General features: G+C 41.9%; 3 protein-coding genes across 3 annotated transcripts; 1 reads left to right on the top strand and 2 right to left on the bottom strand.

Annotated features, from left to right (window-relative positions):
• Positions 1–421: 421 nt before the first annotated feature.
• On the bottom strand, positions 422–2,708 carry LTB4R (leukotriene B4 receptor). The gene is made up of 2 exons (XM_003755901.4): positions 2,528–2,708; positions 422–1,778 (listed from the first exon to the last, which is right to left on the bottom strand). The coding sequence occupies exon 2, from the start codon at positions 1,767–1,769 to the stop codon at positions 720–722; it is 1,050 nt and encodes a 349-aa protein (XP_003755949.1). The 5' UTR covers positions 1,770–1,778; positions 2,528–2,708; the 3' UTR covers positions 422–719.
• Positions 2,709–8,784: 6,076 nt separating this feature from the next.
• LTB4R2 (leukotriene B4 receptor 2) lies at positions 8,785–11,064 on the bottom strand. The gene is made up of 2 exons (XM_031955099.1): positions 10,901–11,064; positions 8,785–10,457 (listed from the first exon to the last, which is right to left on the bottom strand). Exon 2 carries the CDS (start codon positions 10,454–10,456, stop codon positions 9,377–9,379), a length of 1,080 nt encoding a protein of 359 aa, XP_031810959.1. The 5' UTR covers position 10,457; positions 10,901–11,064; the 3' UTR covers positions 8,785–9,376.
• Positions 11,065–14,184: 3,120 nt separating this feature from the next.
• On the top strand, positions 14,185–20,532 carry CIDEB (cell death inducing DFFA like effector b). The gene is made up of 5 exons (XM_003755899.3): positions 14,185–14,429; positions 14,830–14,974; positions 19,477–19,626; positions 19,914–20,104; positions 20,211–20,532. The coding sequence occupies exons 1-5, from the start codon at positions 14,371–14,373 to the stop codon at positions 20,341–20,343; spliced, it is 678 nt and encodes a 225-aa protein (XP_003755947.1). The 5' UTR covers positions 14,185–14,370; the 3' UTR covers positions 20,344–20,532.
• The last annotated feature ends 44 nt before the right edge of the window (positions 20,533–20,576 follow it).

Genomic DNA, 20,576 nt, shown 5'->3' with positions numbered 1-20,576 from the left:
CTGTGATGGGTAAAATATGTATGGGCATATATATGCACACATATACACATATGTAATCAATGGCAACATCTTTCTTCATTTTCTTATGAATGATTTGGAATTATAAGGCTTGCTACACATGGGTTTCCTAGTTCAAGGCGATGATACATGTATGTAAGTATAAGCATGTATATGTGTACGTGTGAGCTTATGTATATGTCTCCCATTACTAGGATGCCTAGTTTCCCCCATTCTGTTACCAGAAGAGTGAGTCATCCTCAAACCCAGTTATGTGGTCATCAGATGGCTTCTTCAGAACCTCGAATTTTCAATATTCTCACCTCTCTACCCACAATCTCATCAATCCATAGTAACAAGATTTGTTGGGGAAAAGTCTAGATTGTCTCTGTTAACACTCCATGGAGCATCCCTCATGAATAAACATGTTTTCAGACTTTCATTTTTAATTTTAAAAGCTGTATGAGGAGACAAATCAGAATGTGGTTATTCTGTCATTTATCTTTTTTCCATTTCTTCTCCTGTTGTCCCACAGCCTGTGTCAATTCATCTCCTATATAAACAGACTGTCAGTCCAAACTGAGAGGTTCCTCTGACTCTATGTCCCCCAGGGGAAATGACTGAGCTGGTATGAGACAGCATTTTGCTTCAGTCATCCCTGGGAACAAGAAAGCTGACCCCAGCACAGGCCCGCCCCAACCACGCAGGTCTTACTCTGTAGTTCAGTCAGTGGGATTGGTGGAGAGAGTCATGGTCTCTGCTGGGCCAGGTTCCAGAGGACTGTTGGGGTTGTTACAGGGTGATTGAACCTGGGTGCCCCTCCGGGTGGTGGATAACTCTGAGCCAGTGCCTTCAAGCAACTTGGCTACAAAGCCTACCCCAGCTGAGCGGAGTAGCCCACCACCAGCACAAGCATACAGGAGAGGGTTCAGACTACTACTCAGAAAGGCTAAGGCAATAAGAACATAGCGGGCCAACTTCAGCCGCTGTCCTACAGAGCCCTCCCCTATTTTATACCCACCCAGGGCCCTGGAAGCCTCTCCAAAGTTCACAGCATGGTAAGGCAGCCAGAAAGCAGTAAAAGTCAAAATGATCAACACCACTAGGCGTCCGGTGCGGCGTCTCCGGTGGAATTTGGTGGCTCGAAGCCGCCGACTGATGTCTGAGTAGCTGCCAACAATGGCTATAAAGGGCAGCACAAAGCCTGTGATGGACTCAAACAGCAAGTGAAAGGCCACGTGGCCAAGAGTGGAGTAAATGGGAACACAGATCTCTCTGTCTGGCTCTTTATGTACCACTTGTCGGTACACGATAACAGGTACTGCCAGAAAGAAAGAAACCACCCAGATGCCCCCCAAGACTTTCCAGACAACTGCCTTGGTTCGGAATTTCTGAGAAATGAAAGGGCAAGCCACAGCCAGGGAGCGGTCGACACTCATGGCTGTGATGAGAAGGACACTGGCATACATGCTGACTCCACAGGTGTAGTGGCAGAGGCGGCAACCGGCCAGGCCAAAGGACCAGGTTCCCTTGGCCAGGAAGTGGAGGAAGAAGGGCGCAGTAAGCAGCACCGCCAGATCAGCCAGTGCCAGGTTCAGGACCAAAAGGGCAGTGACAGAGCGACGTCGCATTTGGACCAGGATACTCCACACCACAAAGCTGTTTCCTGGAAGTCCCAATGCCAGGGCCAGTGAGAGCAGTATGATGGACAGGGACGTGATGAACATTATACTGGATGAATTTGCATCAGGGGCTGTGATGTTGGTGGCCATTGGGAAGACCTGGATGAAGAGTTAAGGAAAGAGAGGGAGGACTAAACATAGGACAAAGGGAGAACTCTGTCAGCCTTCACCTTTGTTTGGGGTGCACCTACCCCATAAGGTGCCAAGGGCTCAGGACCTTACAGGCTTTCCCTAAACTTTGGGAAGTCTTCTATACCAGGAGGCACAAACTTTGAAATTCTGTCCTGTTCTAGTATCCAAGCCTGCTTAACAGGGGCTGTCCTACCCTACTCCACCCATCTCTACCCCACCAGTTAGCTACCTTAGGAGAGAAATGGACCAGTTTCTTAACTGGGCCATAGGATTTCCTGCCCACAGAATCAAATTGCTAAATTTGCAGTGGTTGCATTTCTACACCTCTATAATCCTTCTTCCTTTCAGAAAGAAGTTGTCTCAGGGTAAAATGGAGTTTCTTCTTCGCCAACCCTGTCTTGTAATCAATCTCCCCATTCTCTTGTCTCCTCTTATATCTCTTTCCTACAGGAATAACTTACTGTACCCTTAGAGCTGATGGTCCAATTCTTCCACCATGCTACCCTCTCAGTTTCCCTCACTCCTCGTTCTCTGATTATCTCTCACCCCATTTTCCCTACATCCCTCTTCCCCCAAATTTCCCTAGAATATCTGAGATGCTACCAGTGTGGGAAGGCTGGAACACTGAATAAATCCAAATATTTCTCATTTTAAGTCCTCTCTCACTTATGGATTAGACTTTGTTTTCTTTATCCCACCCACTGTCTTGGACTTACCTTCTTTTCCAAAGGTTGGAGGCCTGGGAGGCTTGGGGTTTGGGTGCTACTGTCTTGTCAGTCAGTGGGGAAGGAAGTGTTGGGGCACTAAGGGTGGAGAAGGGGGAGGGGGCAGGAAGAGGATGAGAGAAAAACTCTTCTAAGAGGGGGGTGCTTAATGCTATTTCCCACCTCCAAGCAAGAAATAGACCATTGTGCCCCAAATACGCAAGTAAGGAGGGAAGAGAAGTCAGAGAGGGTGGGGCCAGATGTGAAGGGAAATGAGAAATAGGGAAAGGGGAGGGCAGGTAGAGGTTCAGCTTTAAGGAGCATGTCTGAGCTCATCTATGATTGGTATCTGGGAAATAGTAAGAGGGTGAGTCAAATGTGGAGAGCATGGTTTCCTTAGGACAATATTAGATTTTGATTTTTTTTTTTATTAGAATATGGCTAGCGGGAGCTATTTAGAGAGATGAATCTTATCTCCCTTTCCCTTCCCCACTTTAAGTGTTTTCCATCCTTCCTTTCTGATCTCCATTTTGTCATCCCCATATCAGCATAAAATTCAAGCTAGAATGAATATTAGACATGATCTAGTTCAGTTCACTCATTTAAAATTTCCAAGTCAGCCAAGGATATGACTGGGAAAACCCAGAATCTTTTCCCTCTTCAGCCCATTAGGTTGAATCCAAAGGATTTGTTGATTTTAAGGCAATCCCAAGATTTAGATCCATTCTTGTTTACAATGTAAGTGGAAGAAGACTCCCAGACTAAAACAGACTAAGATTCATCTGAAAGCCAGTCCATCTTCCCTCAGGAGATATTAGCTCCAATTTACTTTCCTGAGTTTGGATCAAAATTCTCATTTGCCCTCCAGTCCCCATCATTTGTCCTTAAAGCTGATGTGCAAGTATATATATTCTCAAAATTATAGATCTAGACATCTGGAGGGTTAGTTAAGGGGCATAAAACTAGGGAGCAGCATAGCATAACAGAAAGAGTATTGGCATTGGTTTCAGAAGTCCTGGGTTCAAGTCCTTGTTCTGACAATACCTACCTATAGGTAATTTGCCTAACCTCTCTGAGCTATAAAGGTAATGATATATATATATATATATATATAAAGGTACAACTCCTTACCTCACAGAATTATTGTATGAAGGCACATTATATGAAAGTTATTAACTCTACCAATTTGGCAGCCTCTGGATTCTTCCACACTGATCTGCCCCACAGAGAAAATGAAAGAGGTTTTGATTTTGAGTAGGAGCCTAAGTAGGTTCTTTATTAAGAAGAACGAGATTCTCTTCATTGTGGCAAAGAATTGGAAATTGAGCAGATACCTATCAAATGGGGAAATGGAACAAGTTGTGGTATATGAATGTAATGGAATAATGTTGTGCTATAAGAAATGAGCAAGATGATTTCAGAAAATTCAGTTGTGCTGTAAGAAATTATGTCAGAAAAACCTGAGGAGACTTACAAGAATTGGTGCTGAGGAAAGTGAGCAGGACCAGAAGTATACAATGTTCATACACAATAACAGCAACATTGTGACAATCAGCTATGATAAATTTGCAGTAATACAACGATCCAAGACAGTTCCAAGGGACTATGATGGAAAATGCCATCCACATCTAGAGAAAGAACTATGGAATCTGAATGCAGATCAAAGCATAGTATTTTCATTTTTTAAACTTTTTTTCCTTTTTCATTTTTGTCTTGACTCTTCTTTTACAACATATGTAATGAGGAAATATGATTAATGTCATTATTCATGTTTAACATACAATAGACTGCTTGTTGTCTCGAGAAGTAGGGTGAGAAAGGAGAGAGAGGGAGAGAAATAGAAAAATTTGGAACTTAAATTCTTATAAAAGTGAATGTTGAAAACTATCTTTACATGTAATTGTAAAAAAAAAAAAATACTATTAAGTAAAGAGAAAAAAAAGTTGAGCCTGAGACCCAATTGACAATAGAAAAGGTGGAATTGGCCAATCAGACCAAAGGCAGTTAGATGGCATAGTGCTAGACTTAGAGTCAAGAAGACCTGAATTCAAATCCAGCCCCCAACACTTATTGTGTAAGCTGTATAAACCTGGGTGAGCTACTTTATTTCAATTATCATCAGTTTCCTCATCTATAAAATGAAGATAATAGCAGCACCTATATTTCAGAGCTATTGTGAGGATGAGAGGATGTTTGCAAAGTACTTTGGTAACTTTAAAGCCCTACAAAATGTTATTATTATTACAAGGACAAAAAGATGGAAAGTATCTCAAAAAGGATTCTGGGTAAGACATACCATCAAATGCTACTTTGTCCCTACCTTTGCATCAAGGTAGGGTGACTATCAGAATAAAAGGGAGCCTCCTTCATTTGGAGCGCTTCCCTATGCAGTTGTTCTTTTGTCCCAGAGGTTATTTTATGTGAGGACTTTCTTTTATCTGACTATGATCCTTCTTGCTATAGTCTCAGCAACTTACTTCCTCTTGTTTCATTCTCTGAAAAGATGCAGGAAGTAAAGATGATTGCCGGGTAATTTTACCCTCCCCCAACTCTGTTGTTTTACTGGAGGAATGGGGGTAAAATGACCAAATAACAGTCACTCAAAGGATATGAAGAAAGACTTTGGGCTGAAACCACAAGGACTGAGTTCTGAAGTGAAAATTTTCAAACACTGAAGAGATACAGTATGGGAGACATAGTGTGAGAGTGAACTATGTTAAATCTCTGTTTCAAAAATCTTGAACAATAATCTGGGCTGGGAAAGAAACCACTTCACCCAGAATCAAATTGCTTCTAAAGAAACCAGTCAATGATAGTTTTCATAAGATTATAGGATTAAGAGATGTAAAGAGAGTTAGAGGTCATCTGTCCCAGCTCTCTCATTTTACTAATAGAAGAAAAACCAATCCACAGATTGGTGACTATCACACAGATATTAAGTCTAAAAAAAATCCCTCATATATTCCCTTTCAACTCTTCTTTCCTTCTCACCAATAAGAAATAGGCACAAAATATTCATCTCCTTTCATCTTAATGTTTTGCAGCACCATATTCCAGCCTAAGCATCTGAACAATTCATGTGTCATGATTTTTTAATGTTACATAGGCATCCATAGCATACTAAAATTGTTTGGATTTTCTCCTTTACCTTTGCCAAATTTTAGGCAAGGAGTAGTCACAGAGGTTGATGTGGGAGGGAAGATGCTAGAGTCTATGTATTCATATGTGTATGTCATGTAGACATGTCTACACACAAGACATTTCTACACACAAGTGTAGACAACAAATTTCTCTCTTCCTCCTTTTCCCCTCCACCCTTTATCTTGATAGGTACACAAGTGTATCTCATCCTAGGAAGATGCAAGAAGAAAGGACTCCATTTTCCACAAGACTCCATGACTCAAGTATGGGCCTAATTGAAGAATCTAAGACTTCAATTCCTCTGTGGTACATGAATGGATATACTTAATTTTTGTTTGAACCAAAGGTGATACTATGCCTTCCCTGTACCAGAGAAAAGATTGCATTCCTCCCCATTTCTTGGTAATAAGACCCTAATCTTTTACTAATTACTCAAGTTCCAGCTCTTAGCACAGGTCCTGAAACATAAGGAAGTTAAATCATTTTTCAATCATATCTGATTCTTCATTGACTCATTTTGGGGGTTTTCTTGGTAAGATACTAGAATGGTTTGCCTTTTCCTAAGCCAGCTCACTTTATAGATAAGAAACTAAGGTAAACAGAGTTGTAACTTGCACACAGCTGATAAGTGTCTGAGATCACATTTGAACTCAAGAAGATGAATTTTTCCGACTCCAGGCCTGGCGTTCCATCCAGGCCTGTGCCACATAACACCCCAGACTTTAATTTCATTGGCCAGAAATAGAAACTGAGTCAATTGCTTTAAAGGCAGACATTCTCTGTTTGTGGCAGCCCTCTTTGTAGTGGCTAGAAACTGGAAACTGAGTGGATGCCCATCAGTTGGAGAATGGCTGAATAAATTGTGGTATATGAATATTATGGAATATTATTGTTCTGTAAGAAATGACCAACAGGATGATTTCAGAAAGGCCTGGAGAGACTTACACGAACTGATGCTGAGTGAAACGAGCAGGACCAGGAGATCATTATATACTTCAAGAACAATACTATATGATGACCAGTTCTGATGGACCTGGCCATCCTCAGCAAGGAGATCAACCAAATCATTTCCAATGGAGCAGTAATGAACTGAACCAGCCTCGCCCAAAGAAAGAACTCTGGGAGATGACTAAAAACCATTACATTGAATTCCCAATCCCTATATTTTTGCCCACCTGCATTTTTGATTTCCTTCACAAGCTAATTGTACAATATTTCAGAGTCTGATTCTTTTTGTACAGCAAAATAACAGTTTGGTCATGCATACTTATTGTGTATCTAATTTATATATTAATATATTTAACATCTACTGGTCATCCTGCCATCTGGGGGAGGGGGTGGGGGGTAAGAAAAATTGGAACAAGAGGTCTGGCAATTGTTAATGCTGTAAAGTTACCCATACATATAACCTGTAAATAAAAAGCTATTAAATTTAAAAAAAAAAAAAAAAAAAAAAAAAGGCAGACATTCTCACCACAATACCATTACTTTAAAACTATTCTTTTTGAGTCCCAATTAGGAGCTTTGCTTTTTCTAGCTTTATGGGACTTGAGTTTAAGTGGAAGTTCCCAACCAAATTAGATAGAGCAAAATTATTAAGCAAACTTATAACTAATAATTAAGCAAAATTACGTTTATTCAAAGTATTCTCTATAGAACCCAATAATCTGGTTGAATTCATAGTAAAATAGCATTTGGTTTCCATAAGTTTGAGAGAACCAGATATAGGAGGTCTATGGATGACAAGTGAGAAAGAATAGCAAGGAGAACTTAAGAAGAGGGAAGGGAAATTCCAGGAAAGGAAGCAGCATTTGCTGTCTTTAAACAGATCCCAAATCTTATTTTGGTGAATACATGAGAGCTACTTCACCCTTTGTTCCTTGCTATGTCACATCTAATCTCTTTATTACTTAGGTCCTCTCCTTCCAAACCCTTGCAACACACATACACACACACATCATCATCATCATCATCATCCCAGCCTGGCTTTCACCCCTATTTTAATGGCATGATATTTTGTCTCTTGGTTCTAGCCCTGTTCGATGCCAGATACATGGATATTTGCAGGGGTCTGGAAAAAGGACAGTGTCAGGTTAAGGAGGGAATTAGCTTTTCTTCTGAATCAGAACAAATCTATTTTGTACACTCTAAATCAACACTTTAAAATTACTTTCCTATAACATGGCCCCAATACTTTCTTTTTTTTTTTCTTTTTCTTTTTATTTAATAGCCTTTTATTTACAGGATATATACATGGGTAACTTTACAGCATTAACAAGGCCCCAATACTTTCAATTTTCTTTGTAACAAGCAATCCAACTTTCTTGGATAGATGCACCACTTTATTCCTTTAGCCACAGAGATCACAAACTTTTCATGCCTTCCATCCTGCATGAGTCTTGTTTATGCTTTTCTAGAAATCTCCTCTTAGCGGGGCATCTAGGTGTCCCAGTGGATAAAGTACGAGCCCTGAAGTTAGGAGGACTTGAGTTCAAAATTGGCCTCAGACACTTAACACTTCCTAGATATGTGACCCAGGGCAAGTCATTTAACTCCAATTGCCTCAGCAAAAAAAAAAAAAAAAATCTCTTAGGAGTTTACCATTTTTGAAAACCTTCCTCAGATTCTTTTAGCATCACAGGGAACCAATATAACACTTGGGCTATCTATCTACTTTCTCTTTGTGTGTGTATGATATGACTAATATATTTCTTTTCCAAATTATAAAAATCCTAACTTATCCCTACCATTTCTTCAACAGAAATCATTGCTGGCAATATATTGCAACTTGTTAATACAAACTGTGTTCTTTCCATTGACTTTTGGATTACTTATCATTTTGATTCTTCTGAGCATTAACAAGAGGCATGGTCATGCTTTGGGAAATCCGGTTGAAAGCTGAGAAGAGGATGAATTAAATAGGGAGAAGACATAATACAAAGTCTTAAACATAATGGCCCTAAATAAAGGTTGAATTGACTTGATTAGGCAAATACTGATATTAAAGGGAGAAGCTTTTATGGCAAGAAGCATTTTGGAATCATTGTAACAGACCAACTCACATTTGGGTAATCAATCAAAATAAATGTTTTTCTTGTTTTCTCAATGGTGGACACAGAAAAAGGAAAAGAGAAAGGGTGGATCTTGACTTGAAAAACAATTTAATGAAAAAAGAATACCCTATGTGCCATCTGGCAGGGCAAAATTGGGGGGTACTAAAACGATTTTATATAATCTTGCACCTCCCTATGTTGCTCCCTAGATGGCTGTCTAGTCCCAGCTTTTATGAGAGAATTTCCCAAACTAAGATAACCCAACCCTAGCTTTACAGTTGTGGAGGAGAAAAGAGACCTTTAAAATATCCTTGAATTTTTATGTTGGCTGGAAAGAAGACACAAACAATAGGAATAACGTTGTGTAAATGGATCCACTGTATTTACAATCTGACACCTCTGGCACTATTGGTCAGCATAGCTGGGCACATACATAAAAATAAGCCAAACACAACAAATCCTGCTCCCTGAGTTCTGTGGGCCTGGAGTGACTCCCCCCTTAGGGCTGCACAGTAAACTTCTTGTCACAAGTCTCTGGGCCAGTAAGGAGTCGGGCAGAAGTGTGGGGGGAGGAGGGGTAGTACCCCTGGATTCTGGGTTCAAACATAGATAGGGAGCTGGTAGGGAAAAAAGTGTTGGAGAAATAGAGGGAAAGGAAGATGCAACTTCAGCCTTTGCAATCTGAGCCTATCCCTTGGACTCCACCGCCGGGGTCCCCATTCCCTTGATCCTGCCCTGCTCCTCCCAAGCGCCTAGTAGCTCGCAGCTCCATCGTTCCTTCGTGGGAACGACCTTCCCCCCGTGCCTCCCCTGAGCCTTCGAAGATTCGGGTGAGGAATCGAGGTCCAGCCCGGGGCAAAAGGTCCCCGGCAGCAAAAACGTAGAGAATGGGGTTGACGCTGGAGCTGAAGAAAGCCAAAGCTGTGGTCCCGGCCCTGGCGGCCTGGCCTGCCCCCCCAAGTCTCGCCAGAGACCCATTGGAAGGTGCCAAGGCGGCCACTGCTTGCAGCAAGTTGACAGCGTGGTAGGGAGCCCAGAGCAAGCCGAAAGCCAGCACGATGGCACTCACTAGACGGCCTGCGCGCACGCCCTGGCGTCCGGCCCCCCAGCGCCCGCTCCGCAGCCGGGCCAGAGTCACTCCGTAGCAGCCCAGTACCAAGCCGAAGGGCAGCACGAAAGCCGTCAGGGTCTCCAACGCCAGGTGAGCTGCGGCCGCAGCAGGTGAAGGATGGCACAGCTGGCACACGCGTCCCCCCCACAGGTGTCTGTAGGTGGCTGCGGGCAGCGCCAGGAGCAGAGCGGCTGCCCAGACGCCAAGCAGCAGTCGTCGGGCCAAGGCCGGGCTGCGCAGAGTGGGAGCCAGGAAGGGACGGGTGACGGCCAGGCAGCGCTGCAGGCTCAGCAGGGCGGTGAGCAGGACGCTGGCGTACATACTGACCGCGCACACGTAGTACACCGCTTTGCAGCCCGTGTGGCCCAGGGGCCACGCCTGGCCAACCAGAAAAGCCACGAAGAGTGGGGTGAGCATCAGCACCGCGCCGTCGGCCAGGGCCAGATGCAGCACCAGGGTGGCCACCAGGGGCCTTCCCCGCGCCGGCCTCCAGCCCGCGAGGCTCCACACCACGAAGCCATTGCCGGGCAGCCCTAGCACGGCAGCCAGCAGCAAGAACACAGTGCCCGTGGCCCTCGAGGCCGGGGAACTCAGAAGAGTCTCATTGCCCGGGGGCTGGAGGCAGAACAGCTTCATCCTGGGAGAGGGGAGGGGGAGAGGAAAAAATGGGGACTGAAGGGTAGAGATCAGGATGTCAGAACTGGACAAACGTCTCCCCTGGTGCTTCTCATTCTCCTTGCCATAGTGCCACCCGTAGGACCAACCTTGCCCACAGCCTCCACGTTTCCCACGTCTCACTCTTCCCCTTCCTAGAACTCAGGTGTTCTCTTCTTCACCCTTCCTGCCACCCCACCGCCTAAGCTTTGGGGCATCTCCCCAGCCCAAGAGACTTGTGCTCCCCTCTGAGAACCCGAATCCTGTCTCTCTCAGCTTGACTCCCAGGGCATAGGAGATTTGACCCCTTCCCCACTCCTCTGCTCAGCCCCTCTCTCTTAACCCAAGCCTCCTCTACAGGGGAAGGACGGAAGGGGGGAGGGGAAGAGTTATGCTGTGAATGAGGGAGAGAGCTGGGAGACTCACCAGGCCGAGAGAGCAATGCTGGGGGGCGAAACTAGGTGACCCCAGAAAAAAGCGAAAGGTGGTGACCCAGGGTGGCCAGTCAGGTACTAAGCCTGTCAGTTCGCTGGGGCTGGGGCTGGGACAGGTGGGAGCTGGGGAAGTTCGGGTGGAGCTCATCCCTGAGCCTATCCTGCTGCCCCTCCCTACCCTGAGTTCCCGCAAGTCTAGGCGTGAAAAAGAGGGCTCCGCCTCCCCCAGGAAACTGGATGAACTGAGGGGGTGCAGATAAATTTCCTCGGTCTGGGATGTGTGAGTAGAGTGCCTCATTCCTTTTTCTCCCCAGCGCCTCCCCCTTAAAAGACCGAATTTCTGCCTCCCCTTCCCGCCCCCAGCCAACCTCTGTGCCTTCCTTAGTTTTTACTTCTCTCTTCCGTGTGTGGAGGAATGGGGGAAGGAAAAAAACAGAAAAGGGAATCCAAAGCCTTTCTCCCTTTTTGGCCTCCTATCTTCCCGCGCTATTCATCGTTCTCCAGTTCCCAAATGGTGATCCGCTCCCCAGCTTCCAGTTCTCCAGGTCAGGCTCATGTCAAATCAAGCAATTCAGTTCTATTCAACCAATTGAGTGCCTATCATGAAAAAGTTTTTGTGTTACCGTCTGTGGACCTCAAGGAGCTTAAAAATCTATTTGTGAAACAATGCATACATATGCCAACAAATAATAAAACCTAATTCTTAAGTGTCGTCTATCTGGTCTAGTGTTAACTATTAGAGGATGGGAAGGACTTTGAGGAGGTAGTACTTGAATTAAACTTTTAAGAGTGGGTAGAATTCAGATAAAGTAGAGAGAAGGGGAAGAGGGAATACTTGGAATGAGACAGTGAGCAAATAGAGGAGATAGTGAGCAGTCTGATTTGACAATTATATAAGAAACTATAAGATTAAAAATTCAATTCTTCAGAACCCCATCATCACCCTCAACTCCCAACTTTTAGCTTATTTATAGGACAGATTGTGGATAAAATTAATAAAATAAAAAATTTAATGAAATTTCAAAAAACTTTTACAAAATAAAATGAAAAAAATTTCAATTCAACATTTATCAAGAGCATATGCAGTATCTTAAGGAAGTGGACAGAGAGGATTTCTGGGTCTTTCTAAGATCATAAGATTTAATCAGTGAGATAGCCATATGCTCTAAATGAGGAAGCAGGGATAGGAAAATATTGAGTGAATTGATTGAGCTCATATGTGGTAAGCAGAGAAGCTAGAATTTGAACCTAGAGTTTCTGGACATCTAATCCAAGTACATGGAAAGTTTGGAAGAGGGAATAAACCAAGAGCCTGAGAAACAGATTTTAGGGGGAATTACACATGCCTGGTATGATTTTCCTTTCCACCTCCTGGCTTCCCCGGCTTCTTCAGGTGTCAGTTCAAATCCCATCTTCTCCAAGAAAGTTTCTCTTTTCCTTTCTCTCCCTTCCTGCTCCCCACCCCACCAGTGTTTTTCCCCCTATTGTTGTAGTCCTGTCTGACTTTTCATTTGGGGTTTCTTCAGCAAAGACACTAGGAATGATTTGTCATTTTCTTCTTTTTTACAGATGAAGTAACTGAGGCAAACAGGGTTAAGTGACTTCTTAGGGTCACACAGCTAGTGTCTGAGCCCATATCTGAACTCAAGATTTTAAGTCTTCCTGACTCCAGATCCTGCATTCTAGCCACTATGCCACTCAGCTATCCTAGGGTTTTTCCTCTGAGATTATCTCTGATTTTTTCTGTTACATAGATTGTATATAATCGTTTGCATATTCTATTAGAATGGAGTCCCTTCAGAGAGCCTGGCTTTGTCTTTCTTGTATCCCCAGCAGCCTTAGAAGGTAGTAAGTATTCTTATAGACAGGCTGATGTTACCCAAACCTAGTATTTCTGATTTTCCTCCAGATATTCAGGCTTTTACTTTCAATTGGCCCCTGGACCATTAATGACAAATCTTTCTATTCCCATTAAATATCTATCACCTATCTATCATTTATCTTAAGGGCAACTAGGAAACAAAGTAAACAGGGGTCAGACGTGACAGAAAAATAATTTAATAACAAATATATTGCCAATTCTGTAGACTTCTCAAATTGCAAACATCATTTCCCCATCCCTCTAGTTGAAAATTGTAGTTTCTGTGCATATCCTTTAACTCAGCAATGTTACTACTGGGCTTATATCCCAAAGAGATTTTAAAGAAGGGAAAGGGACCTCTATGTGCAAGAATGTTTGTGGCAGGTCTCTTTGTAGTGGCTAGAAACTGGAAATTGAATGGCTGCCCAGCAATTGGAGAATGGCTGAATAAATTGTGGTATATGAATGTTATGGAATATTATTGTTCTGTAAGAAATGACCAACAGGATGATTTCAGAAAGGCCTGGAGAGACTTACATGAACTGATGCTGAGTGAAATGAGCAGGGCCAAGAGATCATTATATACTTCAACAACAATACTATATGATGATCAATTCTGATGGACGTGCCTCTCTTCAATGATGAGATGAACCAAATCAGTTCCGATAGAGCAATAATAAATTGAATAAGCTACACCCAGCAAAAGAACTCTGGGAGATGACTATGAACCATTACATAGAATTCCCAATCCCTCTATTTTTGTCCACCTGCATTTTTGATTTCCTTCATAGGCTAATTGTACACTATTTCAAAGTCCGACTCTTTTTATACAGCAAAATAATTGTTTGGACATGTATACATATATTGTATTTGACTTATACCTTAACATATTTAACATATATTGGTCAACCTGCTATCTGGGGGAAGGGGTGGGGGGAAGGAGGGGAAAAGTTGGAACAAAAGGATTTGCACTTGTCAATGCTGAAAAATTACCTATGCATATATCTTGTAAATAAAAAGCTATAGTAATTTAAAAAAAAAGAAAAAGAAAAAATCTTTATCTTTTACCAAGTGAAAAAAAAAAAAGAAAATTGTAGTTTTTAGCTTTTAACTTTTGCAGCAGATAGAAACAAATCCTACAACAAAGACTATTGGTGAGGGAACAGAAGGTTGGGGATTCAGCCAGATCACTGGGCAAAAGCCATTCCTAGAAATTACTTCCAAAGAAACTGATATGTAAGTACTATAAAATCACTGTTCCCTTTCCCCAATTCCCAATTACTCGAATTGCTCCCTTCCCATTTTTAGCCCAAGAACATCAAAATCCCACCAGATTTGGTTCGTCCACCAACTCCCTCTAGGCCCCTCCCTTTTTCTCTTCCCCCAAGTCCCAGTTCTCTTGGACTTTGCCCTACTTCCTGTCCAGGTGGGGAGGCCAGAGTCCGACCCTGACTCATTCCCCACAACATCTCCTGGCGCTTAAATCCCAGGCCTGGTAACAGAAATCAACAGCTGTACCAATTCTGAACCAGTCTCTCAAGAGAGGAATCCCCTAGCAAAAACTGTGGGAGACTGTGGTGCTACCCACCACCTCCCTGATCATGGAATACACCAAAGCCAAGGATTATATCTCAGCTTGGAATCCTACTTCCTTGCTCAGGTAAGTCCTTTCCTATGATCCTTTCTCTTCTACCTCCCTCCCAACATCAAACAAAGCAAATGTGATATGGGCTAGACTACTCCCTAGACAGAAATAGCCCCTCTTCTATGCCCCTGGGTACGCCACCCAATTTATGCCATTAATGCCCCATTAAAGAGGGTCTCTCCACTCAGCACCACCTCTTCTCACTCACAGTTCTGTAATGGTTTTGTTCTCCCCTCACTTTTCCCCTCAAGTTGTATGATATTTCCATCTTTTCTTTTCTAAGCCTATCTCAGAATCATCTCTCCTGCTTGCCTGTTTCCTCCAACCTGTTTTCTCCCAATGCTGTGGCCCTAGTCCCTGTGCCCTGCCCTGATCACTTCTAACATTCCCCCCCCCCCCCACCCCTGACTCCCAGGTCAGTATCCAATGTGGGTTCCGAGTTTGGTCGTCGGGTCTGGGCATCCGCTCCGCCACCACAGCGTCCTTTCCGGGTCTGTGACCACAAACGAACTACTAGAAAAGGTCTGACTGCTGCCACCCGTGAAGAACTGCTAGAAAAAGTGAGTAGGGACTGCATGTCTGTCATATCTATAGATCTGTGTCCTTTAGACAGAAAATGGTGAGAACATGAGATAGTACAGTAAAAAGGATTCAGATATGATGGATTTAGGATATGAGATGAGATACAAACATCTTATGTATAGCTATTGGGAGTTTGTTTTACAAAATAATATATATTTGTTAAAAGAAATTTGGTTTTTTTTTACCCCCAGTAAAGTGGGAAGTAGCAGAGAGAGAAGATAGATTTGTTATTCTTTTTTTTAATAGAAACATAGGGAGGGATGTTGTATGAACTTTCAACTTTCACTATATTATTAGTTTTTACCACAAATCAGGAATAATCTTTTAATTATATGTGATGCATAAACAAAATGTCAATAAAACTGAAAGTAGAAAAATATGTTAATAAAAGTATTATTTTTAAAATGTTAAAAAGTATGAAAGTGAGGATATGAGACACTAACGAGGGAGATCACAGACTTCTTACCTTCAGTTTAAGAATCAATCCAAAAATCAGCATTTATTAAGCAATTATGTGCCAGGTGCTGCTGATATATTGGGGGGAGGCAGGGAGGGAAGAGACACATACATACCTAAGAATACAGAATAAATATACAATAAATATAAGACAGCTAAATACAGGGAGGGAAGTCACAAGATGGGATTAGGAAAGGCTTCATGACCTACACAAAAATTGACCATATATTAGGACATAAAGACCTCAAAATTAAATGCAGGAAGGCAGAAATAGTAAATGCTTTCTTTTCAGATCACAATGAAATAAAAACTACATTCAACAAAAAGTTAGGTGTAAATAGACCAAAAAGTAATTGGAAACTAAATAATCTCATCTTAAAGAATGATTGGGTGAAACAGCAAATTATAAACACAATTAATAATTTCACTCAAGATAATGACAATGGTGAGACATCATACCAAAATGTGTGGGATGCAGCCAAAGCGGTAAGAAGGGGAAATTTTATATCTTTAGAGGCTTACTTGAATAAAAGAGAAAGAGAAGGTCAATGAACTGGGCTTGCAACTTAAAAAGTTAGAAAAAGACCAAATTAAAAACCCCCAATCAATTACTAAACTTGAAATTCTAAAATTGAAAGGAGAAATTAATAATATTGAAAGTTAAAAAAAATTGAACTAATAAATAAAACTAAGAGTTGGTTTTATGAAAAAACCAATAAAATTAATAAACCTTTGGTAAATCTGATTAGAAAAAGGAGAGAGGAAAATCAAATTAGTAGTCTTAAAAATGAAAAGGGAGAACTTTCCATCAATGAAGAGGAAATTAAAGAAATAAGGGGTTACTTTGCCAACTTTATGCCAATAAATTTGATAACCTAAGTGAAATGGATGACTACCTCCAAAAATATAGGCTTCCCAGATTATCAGAGAAGGAAGTAAATTGCTTAAATAGTCCCATTTCAGAAAAAGAAATAGAACAAGCTATTAAAGAACTCCCTAAAAAAAAATCCCCAGGACCAGATGGATTTACATGTGAATTCTACCAAACATTCAAAGAACAATTAGTCCCAGTGCTTTATAAACTATTTGAAAAAAATAGGGAATGAAGGAGTCCTATCAATTTCCTTTTATGACACAGACATGGTACTGATACTTAAACCAGGTAGGTTGAAAACAGAGAAAGAAAATTATAGACCAATCTCCTTAATGAATATTGATGCTAAAATCTTAAATAAAATATCCATTAGGAGATGGATACAAGAAATCAAAAAGACTACAGAAAATCATCCCCAGGATAATATACCACGATCAAGTAGGATTTATACCAGAAAGCAGGGCTGGTTCAATATTAGGAAAACTATCGATATAATTGGCCATATTAATAACCAAAGTAATAAAAACCATATGATCATTTCAATAGATGCAGGAAAAGCATTTGATAAAATCCAACATCCATTCCTATTAAAAACACTTGAGAGTATAGGAATAAATGGACTTTTCCTTAAAATAATCAGTAGCATCTATTTAAAACCAGCAGTAAGCATCATATGTAATGGGGACAAACTGCAACCATTCCCAATAAGATCAAGAGTGAAACAAGGTTGCCCACTATCACCGTTACTATTTAATATTGTATTAGAAATGCTAGCTTTGGCAATAAGAGTTGAGAAAGAGATTAAAGGAATAAGGAAAGGCTTCATGTAGAAGCTTGACCTGAGTCTTAAAGTAAAGGCAAATAGGAGTTGCATTGCAGGCATGGAGAATGACCAACAACATGAGGTCAATTGTACTAAGGAGCTAAGAGAAATCCATTTTGGCTGGACTGTTAAGAATAGGAAAGGGGAATAATGTATAGTGAGGCTGAATAGACTGGGATCTGTAAAGTATTTTAAAAGAAGTATCTTATTTCCTTCCCCTGGTTATTCTAAGTGGCTACCTACTTTTAGCTCTCATGAGGGATTTTAACCCAAACTAAGATAGTTCAACCCCAGCATATTGGTATGAAGTTTTTAGTGAAATGGGGGCATTCATATTTTATCCTAGAAGCAGTAGGGAGTCATTGAAGTTTATTGAGTAGGGAAGTAACATAGTCTGATTTGTATTTTAAAAATACTCATCATCTGTGTGGAAGACAAATTAGAGGAAGGAGAAACTTGAGACGTGATACATTAGGAGTCTGTTATAGTCCAGCAGACAGGTGATGTGGGCCTAAATTAAGGTATAAGGAGTTAGGAGATGGATACAAGAAGTATTGAGGTAGAAATAACATTTGGCAGCTGTCTGAATATGTAGAGTGAAGAAGAATGAGTCAAAGTTAATGTCAAGGTTATAAGATTGGTGGTGCACATAATAGAAATAGGAAAATCTGGTAAGAAAAGTAAGTCTGTGGGGATGATGTGGAGAAAAGATAATGAATTCTATGTTGAGTTCCAAATGTCTATGGGACATCAAATTTGAAATGGCAGTTGGTGATGTGGGACTAAAGGTCAAGAGAAGCTGGGTTTTTGGATGATCTGTGAATCAGTTGCACAAATAAGATAATTAAACACATGGAAGCTGATGAGGTCAGGGAGAGAAAAGGTAAGAGAGCAAAAGAGACAGCAACAGGAGAGACAGAGCAAGAGATAGGTAAAGACAGAGAGATAGACAGAGACAGAGGCAGAGAGAGAAATTAAAGCAGCACAAAACTTTGAGGTTTCCCCAGAATTAGGGGATCAGTGATGAGCCAGCAAAAGAGAACCAGGAGTGAGGAGTCATTAAAACCCAGCAATAGTATCCAAGAGGAAAAGGTGCTTAACAGTACCAAATGCTGCAGAGATTTCAAGATGGATGGGACCTGAGAATAGGCTACCAGATTTAGCAAAACGGGGAACTTGGGCAACTTTGGAGAGATTTCAGTTGAGTAACAAGGTTGGAAGCCAGGTTGCAAAGAGAAGCTTAAAGTAAGAAGTACAAATACCATAAATAGATTTAGAGCTGAAAAAGGTATCAGAGATCATCCTTACTTTATAGGTAAAGAAACAGAAATTAGAACGGTTGTTACTTGTCCAAAGTTATGTAGATATTAAGGGACAGTCTAAACTTGAATTTCAATTTCTCAACCAACATCTTTTCCTCTGTATAATGTTGCCTCTCCAAACTGAATTAGGGACTATCATGCCTGTTGTTGTTCAGTCATTTCTAAGTCTTTATGACTCCATTTGGGGTTTTCTTGGAAAAGATATTGTGGTTGTCATTTCCTCCAACTCATTTTATAGATGGTTAACTGAGGCCAGGATTTGAATTCAAGTCTTCTGACTCTCTTTCATGCTACCTAGCTATCCCTGTCATACTCAGCTGCAGGAAAACAGACAAGGAAACCTCTAGAGCCATGGTATCAAACTCAAATAAAAGTAGGGGTCACTAAATCAGTCCCGAGTAATGAGGATTCATGCTGTTCACCTACAGACTTAGAAATCCTATATTAACATTATGTTCTATTGCATTATTATTTTGTTAGCTATTTCCCAATGACATTTTAATCTGGTTTGGGCAGCCTTAGGGAGTACCGTAGCCAGCAGACTTCACATTTGATTTCTGTGCTATAAAGGAACTGATCAGACTGTAAGATAACAGTGTAGGTGTGGTAGGAGAGTAAATGTCAGTGGTGTGACAATTAAAAACAGGGAAGCCAGGAAGATGTCCATGTTCTTGCTGGTAAGAGAATACTATTGATTCTAGAGCACTTCGGCGGAGGGGGGGGTAGCTTTGTAGGGGAGAAGTAGAAAGAACCATAGAAGAGTAGATGGAAGAGATAAAGGAGGGAGTTCCAGGAGGGGAAAGAGTGAGTCCTCAGGATGGCTGGAAACAGAAGCCAAAGAAAAGAGTAGCACGGAAAAAAGACTAAGTAGGGAGAAGAAAAAGTAGTAGCAGGCTGGATGAGATTCGGGATGGGCAAAGAAGAGACAAAGAAACCAATAGGTTTTATGCTGAAGAGAGGAGAGTGCTTGATGGCATCTGTTTTCATATGAATTTTACTGGGTAGGCACTTGAAACCTTGCTACTGAGCGGTGTGCTGACACTGGTGCTAGAGGAGGATGGGACGTGTGTGGAGAGTGAAGAGTTCTTTCAGATGCTGGAGGATGATACAAGTCTGATGGTGCTGGAGGCAGGACAGACCTGGAGCCCCATCAGAGTGAGTACTACACACAAGGATCCTACATTCCCACCATCTTGTCAATCTAGTCCCTAATGGGATAGTCTACTCTCTACTACTTTAACTTAAAAGGAATCCCAGGGGAATGGCCTAAACATAGAGAGGTGGATAAGGAAGTTAGGCATTGTGTGGATGGGAGGTGAGGGAAAGGTTGGTGAAGAACTAGCTTATGTGAAAGGGCCCCCTGTAGGAAGTGCAAGAGATCATATCTCCAGACCAAGGCTGTTGATCCGAAGGTTTTATTAATCACAATGGTCCTCCTCTAGAGCGGGGTGCTTTCCTATGGTTTGGGCCGGGAGAAGCCAAAGCACAGCAAGGACATTGCCAGCATCACATTTGACGTGTATAAGCAGAACCCCCGAGACCTCTTTGGCAGCCTCAATGTCAAGGCCACGTTCTATGGGCTCTACTCCATGAGCTGTGATTTTCAAGGACTTGGTCCCAAGAAGGTGCTCAGGTCAGTAAACAATACTCTGGACTCTCCTTACCCTAAGAGTGGCCAAGGGCACCACCTCTCCTGTTCCCTACCCCTCTGACTTTCTTTCTTTAACTTCTTTATTTAGAGAGCTTTTGCGGTGGACATCCAAGCTCCTGCAGGGCCTGGGAAACATGCTTCTGGGTGTTGCATCTACCCTTCGACACGTAGTGGAAGGTGCTGAGCAGTGGCAGCGCCAACGCCGGCTCCATACCTACTAAGTACTCTGCCCCATCCTCAGTCTAGAAGATGGATTTAGCATGGAACAGAGAGGAATTGTGGTTTCCTTATCTGCACCTACTGTTAAAACTGGACATATTCTCCACTAACATCCATATCTGATATTCTCTATTTAGCCCTGGTTCCTAGGAAGGCCCCCACACCCATCACCCCCCTCCTCCCTTTGTTGCCACCACTGACCAAGGGACTATATTTTAAATCCCCTACCAATTCT

Source organism: Sarcophilus harrisii, chromosome 2 (assembly GCF_902635505.1).
Source record: "Sarcophilus harrisii chromosome 2, mSarHar1.11, whole genome shotgun sequence".
NCBI classification, from domain to species: Eukaryota; Metazoa; Chordata; class Mammalia; order Dasyuromorphia; family Dasyuridae; genus Sarcophilus; species Sarcophilus harrisii.
The sequence above is the reverse complement of the archived record's forward strand: the minus strand, read 5'-3'. Positions and strand labels throughout refer to the sequence as shown.